Source organism: Archocentrus centrarchus, chromosome 21, assembly GCF_007364275.1.
Source record: "Archocentrus centrarchus isolate MPI-CPG fArcCen1 chromosome 21, fArcCen1, whole genome shotgun sequence".
Classification (NCBI taxonomy): domain Eukaryota; kingdom Metazoa; phylum Chordata; class Actinopteri; order Cichliformes; family Cichlidae; genus Archocentrus; species Archocentrus centrarchus.
The window spans coordinates 21,545,687-21,565,051 of NC_044366.1; the positions used below are offsets into that span (position 1 = coordinate 21,545,687).

General features: G+C 40.6%; 2 protein-coding genes across 2 annotated transcripts; one reads left to right on the plus strand and one right to left on the minus strand.

Moving 5' to 3' along the window:
- The first annotated feature begins 278 nt into the window (after positions 1-278).
- Positions 279-8,082, plus strand: si:ch73-390b10.2 (Golgi pH regulator). The gene is made up of 14 exons (XM_030758028.1): positions 279-508; positions 2,865-2,924; positions 3,061-3,164; positions 3,244-3,350; positions 3,469-3,570; positions 3,751-3,871; positions 4,251-4,331; positions 4,427-4,536; positions 4,781-4,869; positions 6,030-6,122; positions 6,263-6,358; positions 6,518-6,607; positions 6,700-6,765; positions 6,867-8,082. The coding sequence occupies exons 1-14, from the start codon at positions 467-469 to the stop codon at positions 7,071-7,073; spliced, it is 1,368 nt and encodes a 455-aa protein (XP_030613888.1). The 5' UTR covers positions 279-466; the 3' UTR covers positions 7,074-8,082.
- Positions 8,083-9,142: 1,060 nt separating this feature from the next.
- On the minus strand, positions 9,143-13,644 carry pdzk1 (PDZ domain containing 1). Its single transcript, XM_030758663.1, has 8 exons — positions 13,578-13,644; positions 12,489-12,698; positions 12,160-12,373; positions 11,064-11,393; positions 10,783-10,979; positions 10,479-10,703; positions 10,094-10,402; positions 9,143-9,637 (listed from the first exon to the last, which is right to left on the minus strand). Exons 2-8 carry the CDS (start codon positions 12,693-12,695, stop codon positions 9,584-9,586), a joined length of 1,536 nt encoding a protein of 511 aa, XP_030614523.1. The 5' UTR covers positions 12,696-12,698; positions 13,578-13,644; the 3' UTR covers positions 9,143-9,583.
- Positions 13,645-19,365: the final 5,721 nt, after the last annotated feature.

Here is a 19,365-nt window from a genome sequence, read left to right on the forward strand (position 1 = left end):
CAGTTTCTCTTAACTTTAGTGAAGTAAAACAAGCACATAAAGTACAATTTAGTTTTAATTATTCTTGTACGTCTATGTTTTTATACGTGGCGGGCATCCATAGACACAATTGGATCCACCTGACTAAAAAGCTTTGCATTGTCAGATATATGCAAATAATGGAACCACGTTCCAAATTAAAACCATATATTTTTAAATATTTTATTTATTATTTTTTTTCTTCTTTTGACGTCATATCTATGAGACTGAAGTGCATTTCCTGGAGTCATCTTGGTGACGTTGTTTCTCGAGCGCCGGTAGTAACATGACAGTTGAACAACAGTTCCTCCCAAAATGAGATTACTAGCGACATAACAGTTAATTCGCATTCAGGCCGGATAGCTTTTATCATGTCAGCGTGAGCGGAAGCTGTCCTCGACCCTGCTTACACACACTCAGTCATTTTTCGACGCACTAAATTGTCATCATGTCGTTCCTGGTGGACTCGGTTATTATGTTCACCTCACAGGTAACGATGAGCTGGAAGAGTCGACTGTTTGTAACTTGTATTTCACGCAGTACACACGGACATTCAGCGCACGGTGTACACAACATTAGACCGAAAACATGTTTAAAGGCAGTTAGCATGGTGCTAGTTTACAAATGGTTACAGCGGCCATTTGTGGATGTAAATAACTTCACTTAACAGAAAATGATCTGTCAGCATTTACAAGTTGTTTTCTTATCTAAACACAAACAGATCCGCTAAAAAAAAAAAAAAAAAAAAATCAGCTGTAAGAGTACATTTTACAAATGTTTACATCTCTGAGCACTTTAATGTGTATTTGCGCTACATGATTATGAATGATTTGCGAGGATAGAATAGCTTTATTCTCATTATGAAAGTCTAGGTGCTTCTCCCATTGTGCTGCAAATAAAAGTATATAGAGAATAAGACAGAATAAAATACTTTGTACACATTTGTTTAAATTAGATCTACACAGCTAAGGATAAATATTACAATAAATAAATACACTTATCAAGGAATATGAGTATGACTATATACAGTACCAGTCAAAGGTTTGGACACACCTTCTCATTCAATGTTTTTCTTTTTCTCACATTGTAAATTAATACTAAAGCCATCCAGACTATGAAGGAACTCTTAAGGAATCGTGTAGTAAACTTAAAAGTGTCAAACACACCAAAATATGTTTTATATTTTAGATTCTTCAAAGTAGGCACCTCTTGCTTTGATGACAGCTTTGCACAGCTTGACATTTTCTCAGTCAGCTTTATGGGGTAGTCACCTGGAATGGCTTTCAGTTAGAAGTTGTGCACCGTCAAGAGTTAATTTCTTGAATTTCTTCATGTTTGAGACCATCAGTTGTGTTGTGAAGAGGTAGAGTTGGTATAGTGAATAGCCCTATTTGAGTAGTGTTCTAATCCACATTATGGCAAGAAATACTCAACTAAGTAAAGAAAAACAACAGTCCATCATTACTTTAAGAAATAAAGGTCGGTCAGTCCGAAAGATTTCAAGAACTTTGAAAGTATCCTCAAGTGCAGTTGCAAAGACCATCAAACATTATGATGAAACTGGCTCTCATCAGGACGCCCCAGAAAAAGAAGACCAAAAGTTTCCTCTGTTGCACAGGATACCTTTATCGGAGTTAGCAGCCTCAGAAAGTTAACGGCATCCCAGATAATAGCCACCCTAAATGCTTCACAGAGTTCAAGTAGCACATATCTCAACATCAAATGTTCAAAAAGGACTGCATGAATCTGGACTTTATGGTCGAATTGCTGCAAACAAACCACTTCTAAGGAAGAGAATGGTTTGGGCCAAGGAGCACAAGTCCAGACCAGTGGAAATCTGTCCTTTGGTCAGATGAATCCAAATTTGAGATTTTTGGTTCCAAACACAATGTCTTTGTAAGACGCAGAAAAGGTGAGCAGATGGTTCCTACATGTGTAGTTCCCACTGTGAACTATGGAAGAGGAAGTGTGATGGTATGGGGGTGCTTTGCTGTTGACACTGTTGGCAATTTATTCAAAATCCAAGGCACACTTAACCAGCATGGCTAACACAGCATACTGCAGCGACATGCCATCCCATCTGGTTTGCGCTTAGTGGAACCATCATTTGTTTTACAACAGGACAATGACCACAAACACACCTCTAGGCTATGTAAGGGCTATTGTGAAGGCAAGGTAGCTCAACACCTCTGGGAACTCCTTGAAGGCTGTTGGAAAACCATTTCAGGTGATTACCTCATGAAGCTGACTGAGAGTGTCCAAAGCTGTAATCAAAACAAAAGGTGTATATAGGGAAAAAAAAAAAAGCATGAAATGAGAAGGTGTGCAAAATTTTGACTGGTACTGTAACACACATCAAAGATTGATGTGTGTTGGATATTAGCAACAGTAGCAGCAGTTTGATAGGTATTGCACAGAGTTACAAACATAAGGATAGACATTCAGGAGGGTTAATGTGGAGGAGAACTTGTGGAAAATGTAAAGTTTTACAAGCCAGAAATAGGTTTGGTTGAGTTTCTTAAGCTTGATGTTTGTGAATGCTTGTTTGTAATGTGGGTGGGAACTCGTGACAGGATTACAAACGTGTGATAAACTGTTTGTGCTGGGCTGCAAAGTGGTAAAGAGAACTGGAAGTTTTGAAAACGTGACCCTACTGATGGCATTTTCATCACCAGCAAGCTACATAACCTATACCAGAAACCTGAAACTGAAGCCATGCTTTCCTAGTTAATGCAAACATATGTTTTTTTGATGAAGCGCAAGCCAAAAAGGTTTTTATGTTTTAATTAACTGAAATTTGATGGTATGTTTTTCTTTGTCCTCCACATTATTCCCACTTAACACAGGTGCTGTTCTTTGGATTTGGCTGGTTGTTCTTTATGCGGCAGCTGTTCAAAGACTATGAGGTACATTGTTTATTTATTTATTTACAAATTATCACCAGGATGGGTGTGTTGAATAAATACCCAGGCATCATAATAATGCTAATAAGAAAAACAAAGGCGTTTATGTTGCATTGTCATTAATTCAATGTGTTTACAGGTACGGCAGTATGTTGTCCAGGTGGTTTTCTCTGTTACCTTTGCTTTTTCGTGTACCATGTTTGAGCTCATTATCTTCGAGATTCTGGGGGCCTTAAACAGCAGGTTGGTGCATTTTCTGTGAGACGTGTGCCTTATTGGTTACAGCAGATGAACGACACCAACCTCCATGTGTTTGTGACAGTTCCAGGTATTTCCACTGGAAGTTGAATTTGTATGTGATTCTGTTGGTTCTAATCTTCGTGGTGCCTTTCTACATCGGTTACTTTGTTGTCAGCAACATACGCCTGTGTAAGTGCAGCCCCTTTTGACCACTAAAAGTCAAATGATCTGACTGAAAATGTCTGATGTTAGTAGTGAGGTATTTACTTCACACTTGTGACTTAAACTTTTTGAAATGTGTCTGCAGTGCAGAGACAGCGGCTTCTTTTTGCCTGTATGGTGTGGTTTACCTTCATGTATTTCTTCTGGAAGTTGGGAGACCCATTCCCCATCTTGAGCCCGAAACATGGTGAGTGCACTTTTGCCACCAGTCATCTTTATGCTCTCCCACTACATAGAGTATTTGAAACATAATACATTTTCTAAAATATAGCTGTTGCCTCCCTAATGTTGTAATTTGGAGAGAGTGTTGAAAGGGAAGTGAATAGTGGTGGTGCATCAGTCTGTCTGTGTCTTTGTTTTTTTTTAGGGATTCTGTCCATTGAGCAGCTAATCAGTCGTGTTGGTGTGATTGGAGTCACCCTCATGGCTCTGCTGTCTGGGTTTGGTGCTGTCAACTGTCCCTACACTTACATGTCCTATTTCCTCAGGTAAGCTGTGCTGTGGGTTTTCTCTGACATTACATTCACCACATCATGTGAAAAGGAAAGTACAGCCTCTTTCAGTTCTAAGGTTTTTTCTATCAGGACATAAAGAGAATCTACTTCTTAACAGGTTTTAAAATTAAATAAATACAATCTCACATGAACAGCAACATGTGACATATTACCCTGTCATTTATTATCCTGATGCATAAAATCTTAGGATTAAAAGAGGCTGTACTTTATTTTTAACATGACTATAGATTATGCATTGTATTAATCAGAATCTCTCTGATTATCATACTCAATTGTATCTTTTGTTTTCATGGCAGAACTCAAACAAAAGATGACACTGCCTTTATGCTTCTTGCTTTTGTTTTGTTCAAAGAAATGTAACAGACAGTGACATCCTTGCTCTGGAGAGACGGCTGCTCCAAACCATGGACATGATTGTCAGCAAAAAGAAACGGTAAGAAAAGACTTTCTGTTTTTCTTAAATAATGAAAACATATTTGTGAACCATTTAATTTAATTTTTATTTTTTATTTTTAACTCTTTGTGAAGAATTGCCATGACACGGAGGCAGATGTACCAACGTGGGGAAGACCAGAACAAACAAACAGGATTCTGGGGCATGATCAAGAGTGTCACCTCTACACAAACAGGCAGTGAAAGTATCCTTTATGCTCACAATGACTAAAGCTACTTTAGACAGCTCCCTTGTCACAAAGGATCACTGCAGCAAATAGTGCCACATGTTTGATTTGGTTTACGCCTGATGCATCCCCCCCAAGGGGGAGTTTTGTTTGTGTTTTGTTCAGTATGATGGTTCATTTTTATGATTTTTAGCTTCTACTAAATATATCAGTTTTTAAGTAGTGTTAAATATTTGTAGTCATCCTTGACTTCTTTCTTCAGACCTCTCTCTGATCCAGCAGGAGGTCGATGCTCTTGAGGAGTTGAGTCGGCAACTTTTCCTTGAGACTGTAGACCTGCAAGCCACCAAGGTAACACATGCAGGCGTAATCAAACGCACACACCTAGCTGTGGAAGGTGTGACCAGTGCAATGAAAATAAACTTTTTCTACTGTAAAAAATGTTGTAGCTTGCATGTATCAAAATTGTTAAGGTTCAAAACTTTGGAGGTCATTTCTCATTTATTCCACAGGACTTTTTTGGTCCATCAGCTATAATAGGTTGAACGTCCCATCACAGTTGTGCTTTCTGTTCTGTTGATTAGAGCCCAACAGATTTGTCAGCAGGCCAATGTTATTAGCCGATATTACAGTATTTGTATCGGCACTTGGAATGGCTAATGAATATTTAAAAAGTAAAGAACCTAGAGGAGAAACACCCTTCAACCATGCTATGAGTGTTGACATTGCATAGTTTGCCCACCAGAGGGCACTCTGCAACTTTCCTGTTGGCAACACACTTTAGAACCACAAACACAACAACCAGCAGAGCTGAGCAGTCGGGCGCAGCCTAAATGAGTAAATAAATAACTACACATAACAAATGTTAGGAAAATCAGTTTATGTTTCATTTGTCTGAAGGGAAGGGGGGTGGGGGGTGGGGGGGGGGGTCTGCCAATATATTGAAATGTCTGATTTTTACATTCCCAAATATCTGTCTTAAAAATGTGGCATAATAGACTCTGCTTTTGATGAAACCAGGTCCAGTATTCAGATGCCTTTTCACTCTTACTTGTTCTTCAGCTAGATGTTCAGCTTTCATTGTCACCAATTTGTTGAGCTTAGTTACCTGTAACATAATACAGATCTTATTCCATATAAAATATGTACAAGCATCATTCCCCAAATATGATCTGAACCATTGTCACTCCAAATTGCCACATACAGGATTACGCCACTAGTCCTCATAAAATGCTGTTTCTAAAATGTTAATAACACGTCAAGACCTTTTTTTTTGTGATTTATGAAGATTAGTTTTAGTGTAACCACAAAGTGACATGCATGCCTGTGTTTTCTAAATAAACTAGCATTTAAATGAATGCTATAATTAAATCGAGGAGGACATTAACACCAGTATTGGCAAAGCCTGCCATTAGTGAGACATATTTATCTACACTCCCTACGCCCTTTTCTTGTATGTATGGTAAATGATTTACAACATTTTTTTTAATACCACCTCTCTTTATCTTTAGGAGCGAATCGAGTACTCAAAGACATTCCAGGGAAAATACTTTAACTTCCTGGGCTACTTCTTTTCCATCTACTGTGTGTGGAAAATCTTCATGGTGAGAATATTCACATAATGTTCTCCGGTTTTCTGTTTTTTCCTTTACAGTCACACAGATAGATAGTTTTGGTTACATAATTCCATTTAACTGTGCATGTTTATTGCTCAAGATATAATAAAACGTTTTTTTATTCACAGGCCACTATAAACATAGTGTTTGATAGAGTGGGAAAGACGGATCCAGTGACGAGGGGCATTGAAATTACAGTAAATTACCTGGGCATCCAGTTTGATGTGAGACGCGCACACACACACAAGCAGAAAGTTGTTTCCATCAGTTCAAAGGATTTAACACCAACCATAACCACTACTTCCCTAACACCTCACACACACACACACACACACACACACACTGTTTTGCTTATTCTTTTGTTGTCTTTCTAACTTTCTCAGGTCAAGTTTTGGTCCCAACACATTTCTTTCATCTTAGTGGGAATAATAATCGTTACCTCCATACGTGGCTTACTCATCACCCTCACCAAGGTAAAACTGCCACATGATATGGGCTCTATAGGCAACTGATCTTGATCCTGATGAGCCATTTAATTTAATAGTTTTTTGCTGCTTATTTTTAGTTTTTCTACGCAATATCAAGCAGCAAGTCTTCCAATGTCATAGTGCTCGTCCTCGCTCAGATCATGGTGAGTGTGTCTGCATTGCATTTGTGCTTCTAAGAAAACCCGCGGCCTACAAACAACACACGAATCAGAAATTTCTGTGTGTGTGTGTTTCGTTCCAATAGGGGATGTATTTTGTGTCGTCTGTGCTGCTGATGCGTATGAGCATGCCACTGGAGTATCGCTCCATTGTGACAGAGGTTCTGGGAGAGCTGCAGTTCAACTTCTACCACCGCTGGTTTGACGTCATCTTCCTGGTCAGCGCCTTGTCCAGCATCCTCTTCCTTTATCTCGCCCACAAGCAGGCACCGGAAAAACACATGGCGCTCTGATCAATGGAAGTACATCACTTCTGTCTTGGACTCCTGATGCATTTTAAATTTGGAATTTAGAGATATCCAGAAATTACATTATGGGACATAGTTATGTGGACTGCCTTTTCCTGAATCAGGAATGGTGGATTTTTGGGAATAAGTTTTGGGGAACTGTTGGGGCATACAAAGAACAACTCTCTTGGACTTTCTTGAAATTGAAGTATTTACAGAATGTTATTCTTAGATTTTTGATTTTGTTCCTGCAAATACAAACATTTAATTTTGTTTGCTATGTTGTTTTCTTTCTTCACTGTCATCACTGACCTGGGACCTGTTCTCCATATATCACCTAATATTTTAGCTGGATGAAACTGTAAATGGTGTGGTGTGCTCTCACATTTTTTTACATTCTTGGATTATTTGTCACAGCAAGATACCAAGCTCACACCTACTCAGCCACAGGTTTATTTATTATAAATTTGCATCCATACGTCTTCTTCCACATATCCAATTCAGACACAGCTGTAATCTTTACTGGCAAAAGGCAGAGTTATCGCAGGGCTAACACAAAGGGACAAATAGCCATTCACACTCCCATTCACACCCAAGTAAGAGTTGCCAGTTAACCTAACCCATGCCTGTCTTTGACCCTGGAGAGAACTCACCCATGTGGAGAACATGCAGACTCCACACAGAAAGGCCCCAGCTGGCTGGCGGGCTGGTGGATTTGACCTTCTTGCTGTGAGGTGCTAACCGCTGCACCACCATGCTGCCTGTTTATTATAAATGACAAAGATTAAATGACAATCTGTAAGTTACCATATGACCATTGCTGCATGGTGATTTGATAATAATAGGAGCATTTCAAGTGGCGAGAATAGTACGTGATTGTCACGATCCTTTAGTGAACTTTGACTCATTGCTGTTAGAGAGGTTCCGCTTTATTAACATTAAAACCGCATATTAAGAAACAAAGGTGGGATTTTCTGTCTTTGCCCTTAAATAATTATGAACAATATATTTTGTGGAGGTGTGATAGGAAGACTGTTCAGTTAACTTGCTTTAACTAAAAAAAAAAAATCTGATAGAAACTACCCGTGGGTAGGGTATGGCTGAGTCTATGCTCCCTAAAGTCAGCTGATAAGTATTATGGAGGACAGCTGACTTTTTTCAGCTGGGTTCAAGTTGGGCTCAACTGATCTTCCCTCTGTTTTGTTTTTCTTTCTTTTCACATTTTCTTTGAAAGGAGGTTAGCAGAAATATTGATCACACCCATTTGAATTTTTTGTTTTTCCTTTTTTGTTTCAGGTCTTTGATGTGCGGCTGCTCGATCAGAATATTAGGGATTATTAGAAAAGTCATTAACACAGTGGACACACAAAGGTTGCAACAGTCAAATAAAATGGACACAAATTTGACACTATTTGAGTTTGTGCCATTTAATACTGACACATACTGAAATAAGTTCACTTTTATACTGTTTGTTTTTTCCTCATCTTAAAAATGTTTGTGCCTTTAGTAGGAAAGCACATTTAAAGAAATTAATTTCAGTAGTCATATATGTAAAATAGATAATTTGTTGCCCTCTGTTTGCAGCCCCTCTTATTGTTTTTTCTTTTGTTATTGTGCAAATTCCTGTGGTAAAATTATGTAGAGTCCTCTATTAGAGGCTTTTGCTCCACTGGGACAAAACTTTGCGGTCACCCGTTCGTCTAATCAGAGTTTGCATTTTGATTTTTCATTATCAGTATACTCCCTTTGATAATAACCATAAGAGCCCATAATCCTCTTGGATAATTTGAAGAACCAAAAAAAAAAAAAAGAAAAAAAATGGACAAGCATTACCAGTATCAGCAGGTCCTGGATCCATCCTCGGATCTTTTAAACAACATTTCAAAAATGGACGCCTGTTCCTTGCGTGCTCCTCTGTGTATGAGGTGCAGATAAAAAGAAAAGCTCAAAATCCCACTAATTTTTAACAAGTATGTCATTTTAGCTGCCAACAAAAAGAGATATTCATGAAGTTGGGCTTCACTCATTTATTTGTGTTCATGAAAATTTTCATCCATTTAGAAATTGGAAAGCAAAATAAAGTTTAGTTATTTGGAACATTAAATAAAAGCAGCAGTTCATGCCAGGAGAGAAAATACATGAAAGGTCACAGTGTTTACTGGCAGTATTGATATGGTTTTCATTCTTAGTAACATGGTTTTCATAGTAGGAAGGATATTACTCATGACTGCACAAACTCATCAAAAAGCAGATCAAAGGATCGTTGAGCAAAGGCTCCTGAAAATTCTTGATATTCACAAAGAGGTTTTTGTTCTCAGCCATTTCATACCGCTGTAGCAGCTGCTCTGCCATGAATCAGATTTTGACAGTGAATTTGAAGTGAAGTCTTTACTGTCCTGCTATTTCTGTCAACTTTTTTATTTTAATCATTTGATATTAAGTGTTTGTGTGAAGCCAAGCTGACGGATCAACGTCAAATTAGGCCAAATTGGGAGAGGGGTCCTTCAGGTCGCTTCTTAGAGTCTCTCATCGATGCTTTCTTCAGATGACGATGATGACACAGATGAATTCTGTATGAGAGAAAACATAGACTGTATTATTGAGAAAAGATGGACTGTTTTATCAAGTAAATGAAAATGCTATAACCAAGGCCAAAATTCAACAGTTGTGGTAACAGCAGATTTAATGTTTATCACATTCCTAATCTCAGTTTGGTGTGTTAGCATGTTAATACCAGTCACAAAGTACAGCTGACATTGACAAGAATATGATTTTTTTTTAAGGTAATTGGTCATCTACAATGTCAGGCAAATATTACAGTTCTTTCTGAGGAAAACATCTGCCCAAGATTTCTTTGATCCAGTGATCTAAATGTTCAAGCCTCACAGTGGCACTAAAAGAAAAGTCAGGGGATCACCACAGTCATTAGGATTTAAAGCTGCCACACGTTTGGCCCCAAAAGTGGTGATTTTGACTCACCAACATATGCTGCAATGGATTTAGTACGTTTAAAGAGTGCTTCTCACCCTCTGTCTTTCTGGTTCAGTCTGGGTCTTCGGTCTGGTCTCCCTCTCGCTGGCTTCTGGAGTGTCTGCACTGTGGACTTGGGCATAAGATGTTTCCCCAAGGAGCTGGCGTGTGATAGGGACTCCTTTAGCTTTGAGCTTATCATAGATGCTCCTTTTAACCACCAACATCTCCAGGGAATTTCCACTGCCTTGGATGATCTTCACCACGTCTTCATGGAAGCTCTGCTCCACATTCACCCCGTTCACCTCAACCACAATGTCATCATCCTCCAAGCCTGCCTTGTCAGCTGCTCCACCCTTCACCAACTGGAACAAGGTGTGTCTTATCACTTGTTTTCGAACTGACAATGATAAAATTGTGGACTTTATTTTAAAGTCTTACCTTTTGGATGTAGTGGCCATACACCCCCTGGACACCATTAAGATGAAAGCCAAAGCCAGTTGAGGTCTTCTCCAATTTACATAGTTTAGGCCTGAGCTCCTCCTTCCTCTCTGGAACAGGTGTGGATGGTTGGACAGGAGCAGAGAAATTTACAGCTTCTGTGTAACTGGGAGGTGAGTTGGAATCCTTCATGTCCTCCCAGAACAGCAGAGGAGAAACTTCCCCCTGTGAATGATACAACATGATATAATACAGATTGGCTGCAGGGTTTACTGAACAGACAGATGTTGGCGTTCTGGCTCACCAGCTTATACATTTCGTCCGTGTCTTTGTCCACTACTAGGAGGCTGCAATTGTTGCCACTCAGCTTGATCTTGTCTACCACCTCCTCGTGGCTACAGCTGGACACCTCTCTGCCATCCACAGCCACCAGCCTGTCCATTTCCTTCAGATGTGCTTTTTCTGCCGGACTGCCTCTCTCTATGTCCCTGATGAAGTGTCCTGCATAGAGTCATGGAGCACATTATTAAAAGGCAGCCTTCTCTGTGCACTATAAACTACAAAATGTAGTGATCATAACCATGCCTGGTTGATTTAGCTCTTTAAGGCTGAAGCCATATCCATCAGATCCTTTGGTCATGTTGATGATACGTGGTTGGTGAGGGAGGTACATTGTTGTGGCTATCCACGATCCAATCTTCACTTGCTTCTTCTGATAGAACTTGTCTGTTTCCTCATTGACCAGCAGGAGCATGATATTGCTGCCTGCAAGTCTCATTTTGCCCACTACCACATCGTGTGTGGAGTTTTCTACGTTCTCCCCGTTGACCTCCACCAGACGGTCGTTGAGTTTGATCCCTGCTCTGTCAGCCACGCCTCCTGGGATCACTTCTGTCATGAACAGACCCTCCTCACCTGGACAAGATTTTAAAGAAGACACCAAATAATTAGAGCAAAAAACCTGAAAATTTTAAAACATAATTGAGCAGTTCTCCTGACAGTTCTCCATAGACTCAAAACAAAGACTTGCTTCTTGAAGCTTAACAACAATCCTAATTTTAATTAGTAACAATACATTTTTGGATACCATTTGATATACTATTACTATCAATATACCCTTTCAGAAATAATTGCAAAGAAAAGACTGTAACAAGATAGACACAGCTTCCAGGTCTGAAAAGTGAACCCTATGCAAAGGTCCTTAAAGCTGCATGCTTTTGAACAGCCTGCAGGGGTTAACTCCAAAAGGAAATCAAATTATATAGAAGTCTGTAATGAGTGTGAATGGTTGTCTGTCTGTGTGTCAGCCCTGTGACAGACCAGCGACCTGTCCAGGGTGTACCCTGCCTCTCGCCCCATGACAGCTGGGATAGGCTCCAGCCCACCTTGAAATGAATACGTGGAAGAAAATGGATTGATGGGCAAAAGTCTGTAATGACCCTTAAGCTCACTCGATCCATGCTCTCGAACATCATGATTATCATGATTAGTGTTGGTTTTAGCCATTAGTCTTATTGACCACTGTATGTAGTGTTAGTAAATTACATAATTCAAGTTTAGCAAATCTAAAATCACACTGTCCGGTATCACATTTACCTCTATAATTTGTCTTTCTATGGCCTTTTTTATTTTAACACTTGTTCAGAATGGGAAATCCCTTATCCCTGCATCCTTCGCTTACCGTTGACTGAGCGAACTGAAAACCCAAAGCCCGAGCTGGACTTTACCAAGTAGCACAGTTTGGGTTTTAGACTGTGTTTTTCCACTCCATTGGCAACTGGCCTGCTTGCCGGGTCAGACAGATTTACTCCCTGCGCTTTTGCTCGCTTGTAGGAGGATTCATCTAGAGTGTGGAAAGTGACAGATGTTCCACTGCTTTTCACCAAGTCCACCACCTGTCTCAGGAAAAAGAAAAGAAAAGAAAAGATGCTTGTCACAGCAGTATTCTATTGGTCCAAGAGTTGTTATTGATTTGATTAATGCACTGCACTATTTCTACATCCTGCTCACCTCAGAATGAGGCCGTTCATCGACAAATGTTCCATTGACCCGGAGGATGCGGTCTCCGTCTTTCATGCCAGCCCGTTCGGCTGGACCTCCCATTTCCAAGGAGCGGATCAGGTGACCCTCCTCGCCACCCTCCAACCTCAGATAGAAGCCAAATGTCTGGTTCGGTTTCTTCGTTAGCGAAATCACCCTTGGCTTGTACGCAGCCATGTCCTAACATGAAAGATGAAAAAGCTGCCATAGCATCATATTCAACTTTTACTTAATATTTGACTTGGAGACTCTTTTTTTAAATTTATTTATTCTTTTTTTTTTTTTTTTTCTTCATTAAAGGAGTTACTTTGTTGTTTATTGTTATTGTTACTGTTGCTGTTCTTTTATATGTTAATATAATAGCAGAAACTATTGGACATCAATAATCTTACAGTTAATCTTTTATGTTGGCTCTGGAGTGGAAGTTAATGGTTAATAGAAAACATAGCTGACAGTGGTGATGACTCTCCATAAAAAGCAGCTTGGACTTTGAATGCACAATAAGGAATTTCACTGCCATTCTCATTAGACTGTCATTTCCATACAGGAAGGTCATAAAGGATGTTCATGTGTGTATGTGTGCTGACTGGTCTATTTTAAATGGCTGAAACCTGGTGAGACGCAACTTTATTTAAACTGACAGGTCAAAATAATTGGGGGTTTGTATTTCTTCTACCTTTACTATTTTACTGATGGTATATTTTTATAAAGTAAAATTATGCATAAAATTGTCCTAAATCTACATGTATATAACTTGTGGTTACACAGAATGCAATATTCAGACCCCAGAGGTTTAGCAAGAGTATCTTAATCATTACACTGTTTGTAGACCCAGTATCCAAATGACAAGACCCTTGAGATTACATATAAATAATACCTTGTAACAGTTTATTATAACAAAAGCAACACAGCTCACCCTCCAGAAATGTTCATCCTTAAGAAAAGACAACATTTTGCGTTATTCTTTAAAGCCAGTATGTAGACAGTATGTAAGGAAACTACATGGTCTCTGAAAAGATAGATACGGTGTTGAGTTGAATGTAAAGAAAGTAAACTCACCAGTTTGTCTCTCCTCAGCGTCTGAATCCAGAAGGAGAGCTCACCTGTTACTGTTTAGCTATTATCTTTGTATCTGTCTCCCTCCTCCTTCCCTCCCCCCTCTTCTTCTGTCTTCAGGGACTTTGACAGGCCGAAGGTCAGCCTAAAGGCTGAGTTATTTAACAGTTGCCTCTCAAGTGTCTGCAGAGGCTTTACAAGGTGGCCAGTCATCTGCTTAGTGGTCAAAGGTGCATGATGCAGGTGGCAAAAAACATGTACATGTAACCAATTTCCCGAGATACGAGAGCAGATTACATTTAATAGTGAGATAACTGATAGAACAACTGTGGGCCTAAGATCAGAAGAACCTGGTTCGTGGAGCCAAGGAATAAAGCAGTAATAATGAGCCGAACACAGAGATGAAATTGAGTAGCAACTCTTATATTGTTACATAATAAAAATAAAATTTGCCATGGCTTACAATCAATTAACTGAAAACCCCAAAACAAAAAAAAGAAAATTGTGCACAAGTCCCACTAGGGATGAAAAAGGAAAATGTCCGTCTGAGTCTCTTATGGGAAAGACAGCCCGTGTTGCAGGTGTACTGGGTATGCTGAATCTATCTGAATGGTCTGTATGTGTATATGTGTGTACTTGACTCTTTCCTTCTCTGGATCTGGGTCTTTCTCCAAAGTCCTTTTAGCTCGCCATCGAATTGGATCGGAGTCTCGCTGGGTCCTCAAGACTGTTTTTCTTGTCCACTCAAAAAAACCTGACCTACAGATAAGGTCATACATGTATATGTCCATTACTTCATATTCTTAGATGCATCATTAAAGATTCAAAATCAACATATCTATTGAATTTAACCTTGGTCATATGTCCTCAGTCAGTTAAATCTCTGTTTTAGTTGTACAACATTCAGCAATTCAAAACTAATCAAACATGAGAACTAAATATTCAAGCACTCATCTTACTTACTGTTCGTGTGAACAATGTTCTACTATGTTACAATTTCAAATCAATCTTGTGAAAAGTTATCACAACCTGAATAAACAAACAATTTTAAACAAAATGAGTACACATACAAGTTGGTTTAGAGGTATCAAAGAAGTGTGCTTAATTTCTTCCCTTGCATTACAGGCCTATTAATACAATAGAGAAACTGCACCAAAAATTGCCCTCTAACCTGCTTTAATTTACAAAGGAGGAATAGAGTTCCCCTATAATTTGAGCTTACAAATCACATTTAGCAACAATACACAACTACAACTCTTCTTAGCATACATTACAATACATAAATCACAGTGACTGCAGCCTACTCACAGCTACACATTCAGTTTGCACTTATTTCACCATAGCTCACTCATTAGCTTTAATTCCAGCAGCCGAAACAAGCTAGCTATAGCTAAACGAAACGTGGTTCTCACCGTTGCTCTGGATTTCAAACGGAGTTTGTTAGCTCCGGCGCATCCACAGCTCCCAACGCGAACGGCAACACCAGCTGCTGTAACTCGTCTCCCTTTGCCGAATCACTCTCTCCTGAACTCGCAGCAAGTAAGCTAATTGCTTCTGGCTTTCTCTTCACTTTATCAACCGAGATGTTCTCCCTTCAGCATGTAGCTACCTTCTCCATTTGCGCCTCGACTTCACCCTACGCTTCTGAGCGTGATTCCTGATTGGCATACACTGAACGATGCATTCAAGTGCAGTAGGGCATTTGAAATTTAAGCATACACTCCTATTAATTCCATTTTCCTTTCATTAGTCAGTTTTGTCACCTGGGCTACACCCTCCCCTCCTGAAGCTAAGCACGTCCCTGTGCATGGTAGATGGTTAAATGATGATCACTCGGGGGGACAGAGAAGGGGTATGACCAGGTTCTTTACCATCACCTTCGATATCTTCCCAAGCTTTGGAGAGTCCTTGAAAGAATGACTTCACTGCAGTGATTAAGGGATTACCTAACTCCGGATAGTCGAGCCGTTTTGGTGGTTGACGGTCCCTCTCAGATCTTCTGACAAAATCATTCATATCTGTTTCCTTCTTTTCCTTCTCTTCATCCATCAGGACTGTCCCATCCTCCTCAGATTCTGCACTTTTACTGCCATTCTCCTCAGTACTCGCTGTTATCTTTGCTGGAACTAGAGATTGCTCACCTTGGATGCTCGGGTATTCAACCTCAGGTAATTCTTCTTGAGTGAAGGCTGTCTTTTCTGCTTGTTCGGTGGATTTGGGTAAGCACTCAGTGTCACTCTGATAAGAGTTAGACTCAGTGAGTATCAGGGGACCATCTGAAGTACTGTTGGACATATCAGGTAAGTTTTGGTCAAGATCGGGTAGATTGTCAATATCAGGCGGGTTGTCAATATCAGGCGGGTTGTCAATATCAGGCAGGTTGTCAATATCAGAAATTCTCTTGGCATTCTGAGCGGTTTCTGGACTCTCGACAGGGTGAAGGCCTGGAGGTTCAGCACGCTGTGTATCTTGTACATTAGTCAACAATAGATCAGGTTCCACAGGACTTTCACAAACTGTGGGAACAGGAGACCCTGAATAAATTGGAATTAGTACATCATCTCCTTCATCTGAGGAGTTCTCCTCCTCTACAGCAGGATTAGCACGAGTTCCTGGCTTGCGGGGTACTGGGTTTTGGACAGGCGCACTGCTTTCCTCCATGGGCAGATACCCACATGGGAGTAGTAGATCTCTATGTAGCGTCCTTAAGGGACCATCCCTGTTCTCAGGCTTGACCATGTAAACTGGGAGGGTACCTGCTCTCTTCACTACTACATGCACAGTGGTTTCCCATTTGTCTGAGAGTTTATGTTTACCCCGAATGCGGACATTTCTGACCAGCACTCGATCTCCAGCTTCCAAATCTGAGGCTGTTACACGTCTGTCGTACCTTGCTTTGCTCTTATGAGCTATTTTTGCAGCCTGGTCCATAGCTACCTGGTAGCTTTCTTTGAGACGTGACTTGAGGTTTCTCACATACTCGGAGTGAGATGAATGCTGACTCTCGTTTACTGGCAAGTTGAATGCAAGGTCAACTGGCAGACGAGGTTGGCGGCCAAACATCAGTTCATATGGGGTGAAACCAGTTACCTCATTCCTGGTGCAATTATAGGCATGGACAAGAGGTCTTACATGGTCACGCCAACAACACTTATCTTGATTTTGAAGAGTGCCCAACATGTCAAGCAGGGTGCGATTAAATCGCTCCACAGGGTTTCCTCTTGGGTGATATGGAGTTGTCCTAACCTTGTGGATACCGGCGACATGACATTTTAAGAGTTTTTAACGATCTGCTTTTAACTGTGGACTCTGGTAGTCCTGCAGTTTTAGTACTTCTAGACCTGTCAGCTGCCTTTGACACTGTGGACCACGAGATCCTTCTATCCCGCCTAGAACATGAAATTGGCATTAAAGGCACGGTTCTGACTTGGTTCAGATCATATCTTACTGATAGAAGTTTCTCTGTCCATCTAGGAGACTGTTTTTCTACCACAGCAAAGCTTTCTTGTGGAGTGCCTCAGGGGTCCATTCTGGGCCCAATTCTTTTCTCATTGTATATGTTGCCTCTAGGGTCGATTTTTAGGAAACATAATATTTGTTTCCACTGTTTTGCTGACGACATCCAGGTGTATATGCCCATCAAACTGAACAGCAGAGATCCATGGGAACCCCTGCTGAACTGTCTAAGTGACATCAAGTCCTGGATGAGAAACAATTTCCTAAAACTTAATGAAAGCAAAACCGAGGTCATATGCTTTGGTAAATTTGACCCCTCAAGCTACTCCTCTGGCACTCCGAGTCATTTGGCTCCTCACTGTCGTGATGCTGTGAAAAATCTGGGTGTCATTTTAGATAGTAGTTTTAAAATGGAGAAGCAAGTAAGTGCTGTTACCAAAATCACTTTTTACCAACTCAGAGTCATTGCCAAGGTAAAACCTTATCTCCCACAGCAGGACCTGGAAAAAGTTATTCATGCTTTTATTACTTCCCGCCTGGACTACTGTAATTCTCTGTACTTTGGCATAGATCAATCATCTGTGCGCCGCCTGCAGGTAGCCCAGAATGCGGCAGCTCGTCTTTTAACCGGTTTAAAAAAGCATGAACACATTACCCCAGTCCTGTCATCCCTTCACTGGCTCCCTGTCCGTTTTAGAATCGATTTTAAGATTTTATTGCTTACTTTTAAAGCCTTAAACGGACTGGCACCTTTGTATCTGTCTGAGCTGCTTCACTGTCACACCCCTGTAAGAGCTCTGAGGTCATCGAACCAGCTGCTCTTACAGAGGCCTAAAACTAGACTAAAACAGAGAGGTGATCGAGCTTTTGCAGCAGCAGCACCAAAGCTATGGAACGATCTACCTCTCCATATCCGCACAGCTCAGACGATACACACATTTAAATCTCTATTAAAAACACATTTCTTTTCCTTGGCATTTGGCTGCAGTGCTACCTCCTTTTAGATGATTGTTTTATGGTATTTTATGGTACTTGTTTTAAACGTTTTAATTTTTAATTTTCTTATGTTATTTATTGTTCTTAATGTTTTTATTTATTTATTTTTATTTTATTATTTTATTTATTTATTTATATATTTTTATTTTTATTTAGTATAGTCCTTGGGGTTACAGATCTTGTACAGCACTTTGGTCAACGTCGTTTTAAATGTGCTTTATAAATAAACTTGACTTGACTTGACTTGACATGACAAAGTTCCTTGATTGTTCGGGACTCGAAATCTGGCCCCTGGTCACTATGTAGCTTTTCTGGGATACCATAGTGTACCATGAAATTTTCCCACAGACACTTTGCTACTGTGCGGGCCTTTTGGTTGGGTGTTGGGATGGCAACTGCAAATTTGGTGAAGTGATCTGTGATCACAAGTATATCCTTGGTTCCACTTTTGTCGGCTTCCAGGGACAAGAAATCCATGCAGAGGAGTTCAAGGGGTCTGGTTGTGCTAATATTCACCAAGGGTGCCGCTCTTTCAGGTTGTGCTTTCCTCCGCACGCACCTGCCACATGTCCTCACTTTCTTCTCTACATCCACAGCCATCCTTGGCCAATAGAACCTGGTCCTCACAAGATCCATGGTGCGGTCGACTCCCATATGACCCATGTGGTCATGCAGGCTGGTGAGGACTGTGTCTCGAAGCTCTGATGGAAGTACAAGCTGGTAAGTTATCTGAGACCCTACCCGGCGTCGTCTATACAGAACTTTGTTCATAAGCTCAAGACGGGGGAGTTCTCGGAGAAGGAGCGGGAGATCAGGAAGTTGATCCCGCAATGTGGGAGGTGGTGTGCTCCCATGCTCCATCTGGGAAATGACATGTTTTATGCATTCATCAGCCCTTTGCTTATCTGCCAGTTCGGCCTCAGACAGGTGGGGGATGGTTGGCAGGCCCCCAAACCGTTCTTCCTGTCCATAGCTGTCGGGTACAGCACTAGGGGACATGGCAAGAGTCTCCACTAAAGCAACGCAGTCTGTCTTCCCCTCTTCCCCATCATCAGGACGGACACTGTAGATGAGCTGCCTCTCACAAATTGCTCTCACAACTGACTGATCTACTGCATTGATGTTCTTTGGATCAGAGAGGTGATCTTGCGTGAACTGTTGAATGCGCTCTCTTTCTTTTTGAGACCTTAAATCATCTGCCAGTACCCCATGGGGTCTTCGAGATAACCCATCTGCATCTCCATTCTGTTTTCCTGGACGATAGAGGAGCTTGAATGAGAATGTGGATAGCGCTGATAGCCATCGATAGCTGGTTGCATCAAGCTTTGCAGAGGTCAGG

Coding starts and splice junctions, on each gene's coding strand:
- si:ch73-390b10.2 (XM_030758028.1), top strand. CDS start 467: ATGTCGTTCCTGGTGGACTCGGTTATTATGTTCACCTCACAG. Junction 6,359..6,517: donor ACCTGGGCATCCAGTTTGAT/GTGAGACGCGCA, acceptor TAACTTTCTCAG/GTCAAGTTTTGGTCCCAACA. Junction 6,766..6,866: donor TCGTCCTCGCTCAGATCATG/GTGAGTGTGTCT, acceptor TCGTTCCAATAG/GGGATGTATTTTGTGTCGTC.
- pdzk1 (XM_030758663.1), bottom strand. CDS start 12,695: ATGGCTGCGTACAAGCCAAGGGTGATTTCGCTAACGAAGAAACCGAAC. Junction 11,394..12,159: donor TTCAGTTCGCTCAGTCAACG/GTAAGCGAAGGA, acceptor AATCTTGTCCAG/GTGAGGAGGGTCTGTTCATG. Junction 10,704..10,782: donor CGGACGAAATGTATAAGCTG/GTGAGCCAGAAC, acceptor TATCATTCACAG/GGGGAAGTTTCTCCTCTGCT.